The sequence below is a fragment of the Trichinella spiralis genome, assembly GCF_000181795.1.
Source record: "Trichinella spiralis strain ISS 195 chromosome Unknown Scfld2, whole genome shotgun sequence".
Classification (NCBI taxonomy): Eukaryota; Metazoa; Nematoda; class Enoplea; order Trichinellida; family Trichinellidae; genus Trichinella; species Trichinella spiralis.
Genome location: NW_003526941.1, coordinates 8326994 through 8330781, shown reverse-complemented (window position 1 = coordinate 8330781; position 3788 = coordinate 8326994). Strand labels below are relative to the sequence as shown.

The 3788-nt window shown below is 33.1% G+C and overlaps 2 protein-coding genes across 2 annotated transcripts; one reads left to right on the top strand and one right to left on the bottom strand.

Moving 5' to 3' along the window:
• The first annotated feature begins 149 nt into the window (after positions 1–149).
• Tsp_06882 (putative protein CIAO1) lies at positions 150–1053 on the top strand. The gene is given in 5 exon segments (XM_003380682.1): positions 150–156; positions 169–294; positions 361–449; positions 507–769; positions 831–1053. 5 exon segments carry the CDS (start codon positions 150–152, stop codon positions 1051–1053), a joined length of 708 nt encoding a protein of 235 aa, XP_003380730.1.
• Positions 1054–1324: 271 nt separating this feature from the next.
• Tsp_06881 (putative UBA/TS-N domain protein) lies at positions 1325–3143 on the bottom strand. Its single transcript, XM_003380681.1, is given in 8 exon segments — positions 1325–1573; positions 1696–1929; positions 1968–2090; positions 2101–2221; positions 2290–2399; positions 2745–2864; positions 2924–3039; positions 3098–3143. 8 exon segments carry the CDS (start codon positions 3141–3143, stop codon positions 1325–1327), a joined length of 1119 nt encoding a protein of 372 aa, XP_003380729.1.
• Positions 3144–3788: the final 645 nt, after the last annotated feature.

Sequence of the window (3788 nt, the reverse complement as noted above, 5' to 3'; positions counted from 1 at the left end):
TGTGGACGTATTAGCTGCAGCCGGATTCGAATTCATTTGACAAGTATTTAACAAATGGAAGAGTAATTTTTTTATATGATTGTTCTGAGGCAAGCATACCTTTGTATTCTTGGCAGCGATTGAACAAATAAAATCAGTTTGCATTCAACATGTGCGGTTTGCTTTAAGTTTCGAGTTTACGTATCTGGCCAAAAGTTGATGCACACGAGAATGAAGTAAAATGTTGTGCTTGGTCAAGCTGCGGCAGATTTCTAGCAACATGCGGACGTGATAAAGCTGTATGGATATGGGAAAGTGGGTTAAGCTGAAAAATAGTTCATATTCTGTGCAATTATTGAATTTCTTCTTTTTTTGATGCAGTGGATGAGGAAGAAGAATTACAATTATTACACGTAATTACGAAACATAGTCAGGACGTGAAACGTGTACAGTGGCATCCCTATGAAGAAGTAACAGAATAATAAATCAACTGTGCAGTTTTTTTGAGCTGATTTTTGTTGAAAAAGATTTTGGCTTCAACCAGCTATGACAATTCCATTCAACTGTATGAGTTTGATGCGGAAGAATGGAATGTACAACAAAGCTTGGAAGAGCATACTTCTACAGTCTGGTCACTGTCATTCAATGGCTCGGGAAATTACTTTTGTACATGCAGCGACGATCGCACTGTGAAAATATGGAAAAGGAATTCTGAAGAGAAAACGGCAAAATGGCAATGCGTATGTACTCTGAATGGATATCATGAACGACCTATCTTTGACATTGATTGGTTTGTGCAGAATCGAATACTTTTTTGCACAGGTTATTCTGCAGTTGTTTCATTTTTTTAGGTGCTCAAAGTTGGATTTGATTGCAACTGCCTGTGGTGACAATAATATTCGTCTTTTCCAATTTGAAAGTGAACGCGATGAAGATAATTTCCATTTGATTCAAAAAATAGACAATGCCCATAATGCCGATGTGAACAGTATAGCATGGAACCCAGTGAAAATGGGTTTATTAGCATCTTGCAGTGATGATAGAACAGTTTCACTGTGGCAATGTGCTTTGTAATATTCGGTGCAATAAATTGAATTGTGATTTTTCAACATTCAATTTAAACGTTGTCAATGTGCGTAAAAAATAACTAAAATCACACGTTAAAGTTACACGTTAATCAGTTCGCAATGATATGACATACAATTAATGAAAATCAAGGTTGAAAACAATTATGGATGAAATGAAAAATTCTTATGACTTAATAGAGCGACTATTAAAAATTACAAGCTTTACTGAAAAGATTATAGACATTAATAGTTGGTTTAATGTTAAAATAAAATAATATTCAACCACGTGAAGAAGAAGCTTCCTCTGATAAGATCAATGCGGCTATATTAATGTCATTTCTCACGTTATTTAATACTTGAATAACGCGTCTGCGATTGGTAAAACCCATACTGATCAACGTAGCAACTCGTTCTTCATCCACCGCATCGTTCGATGACCTTTCTGCTGTTCCAATGTTATCACGACGAAAAATACTCTGCAACCAACGACTTCCAGCTACCAGGGGCTGAACGTTGTGCTGCAAATCCTGAACAAAAAGAGCGAACGCAATTATTAATAATAAATACAATCATTACTATTTGTAAAGTATTCAAAGAAGAAGAAGAGAAACAAAGCATTCATCACAGTTTCAAATATGAATAATCTTACATCGTTTCTTTGATTGATCATCTGCCGAATTATTTGCTGCTCTTCCAAGTGCTCGTACATTCTCTGACGTTGAAGCTCTGCAGTGGCGCCCATTGGCAACAGTATACCTTGACGATCTTCCCCAATATGCAAAATTTCACTAGTGAGACGATGCGCCTTGGATGCCAGACCGTCGCTTATGAAAGACATTTTCTGAACGTTGAAAACATTTGCCAAATAGAGCACTGTAGGGATCTAAAAGTATTACTGCGTGCTTTTCGTAAATATTTCACTTGCCCTTTGCTGTTGCCACTTACCGTTGCACAAAGTGCAGGCAAAATCGATGTCCACAAATCACCAATAATCAACTGAAACATGCACAGAATCACTTCTGGAAACTTACAAATGCAAATTTCCTGCATTTACCTGTAAATAAACAAACAATGGGTAGAGGACAAGCGAAAATGGTGCTTTCCAAATGATAAAGCTGACATTAACGGAGGTAGCTTTGGCATAAAATAGAAAACAGCTGGTCAGAGCACCGTAACTAAAAATTCCTTTCTGTTATATTATGTTGTGATCGTTTAAAATGAACTCAAGGTTAAATTAACATACGGCCCATTAAACAGATGAGAAAGCGGTAGATTATAATCAAGATGCTTTGCTATGTAAAAGATCGTGATTTCCAAAATAAATTCTCCAATTCCTGTTATTAACAGGAAATTCTAAAATCGTCATTAAATATTATTAAAATATTTGAAAAAAAACAACCTTAATTTAACAATTAATTTCAAAACCTCTAATCTGATTTGAACAAATTACAAGTACAGACAATAAATGAAGATCTTTGCATTAATAAGTAAAATAAAATATTGCAATTATATTCCATAATTATAATATTAAACTATAATTATAAACATTTAAATGCGTTTTTATATTTCAACGTAATAAAAGTAAATGAACAGTGAATTCAATGCAACTGATCTTGATTATGCATGATTAAAATTTTACAAAACTAATTTACAATAGCAGAAAATAAGATGAAAAAAAAATAAGGTTGGCAAACATACGATGAGCTTTTTGGTGCCCAGCAAACGCTCCAATGTTCTAAACCAATAAATCAAAATACACGCAGCAATCAGCTGACCGCTATTCACGAAAAACAGCTTTGACACAATCGTTTTCCAGAACTGAAATATTTTTTTATCAAAAGTTTTCAATTAAACCTTTATTTTTCAAAAGCATCTACTTGAAAATATGATTCATCACTGAACCAGACCAAAGATTGGACATGAGATGACGCCACTGCAATACACGAGCCAATTAAAGTAAACGTAAACCAAACTTTACTAAATTCCGCATTACCTATTTAATAATTCAATTATTACTGATATAAAATTAGTCAGCAAAACAATCTACTTACGAAATCCTGTTGTACTGAAAGCACGCAGGTGACCAGAATTTTCCATCTTTTACAAAATTCAAATCAAATTTCATTCACATCTAAATATGTATGCATTATAAATGTCAATTTAAAATCTTGTACTTATATCTAAAACGGGAACAGCAGTATCAAGTTTGGTAATAAATTAAGGTAAAAAAATTGTTCATTCATGACTCAGACAAATTACCTAAGCAGTGACTGATTTCTAATCAAAAATCACAATCATACAGCAAACTGATAAAGTTATAACTGATGCGATCGAATCATTTTCAGTTTAGAATAATAAACCTGAAAAATTTATCTGCTTGTATTAGCTAAAAATTCATTCAAAACATTTAACAATCTCAAATAAGACAAAAAAGTGGAAAAAATATCTTATTCAAGCACTTCACATATGCTGTTTGAAAAGAAAAGCGGCAGGTCAGTAGTGCAGAAAAAAAAATTTACAATTTAAATCTTGAAAAACGCAATTTTAATAGTAAATTAAGAAAAATTTTAAGCAAACGCTATTATAAGTAGATCCAGCCGAAACATTTAACAAAATATCATTACCGTAGGGTCATTTTATCTTATGAATCATTACGGATGAGCGTACATTCAAAATGTTGGTTTATCATAAAACAATTAGCTTAAGATCAACTATTTAAGATGCATTTATTTAAAGCAACTC

What these genes read in the sequence shown, in the direction of transcription:
- Tsp_06882 (XM_003380682.1), top strand. An exon ending in AGCTGTATGGATATGGGAAA is followed by an intron (nt 295 to 360) that starts GTGGGTTAAGCT and finishes TTTTTGATGCAG; the next exon opens with TGGATGAGGAAGAAGAATTA. An exon ending in CCTATCTTTGACATTGATTG is followed by an intron (nt 770 to 830) that starts GTTTGTGCAGAA and finishes TCATTTTTTTAG; the next exon opens with GTGCTCAAAGTTGGATTTGA.
- Tsp_06881 (XM_003380681.1), bottom strand. Translation starts at nt 3,143, where the DNA reads ATGGAAAATTCTGGTCACCTGCGTGCTTTCAGTACAACAGGATTTC. An exon ending in TGGGCACCAAAAAGCTCATC is followed by an intron (nt 2,400 to 2,744) that starts GTATGTTTGCCA and finishes TGACGATTTTAG; the next exon opens with AATTTCCTGTTAATAACAGG. An exon ending in TCTCATCTGTTTAATGGGCC is followed by an intron (nt 2,222 to 2,289) that starts GTATGTTAATTT and finishes AGGAATTTTTAG; the next exon opens with TTACGGTGCTCTGACCAGCT.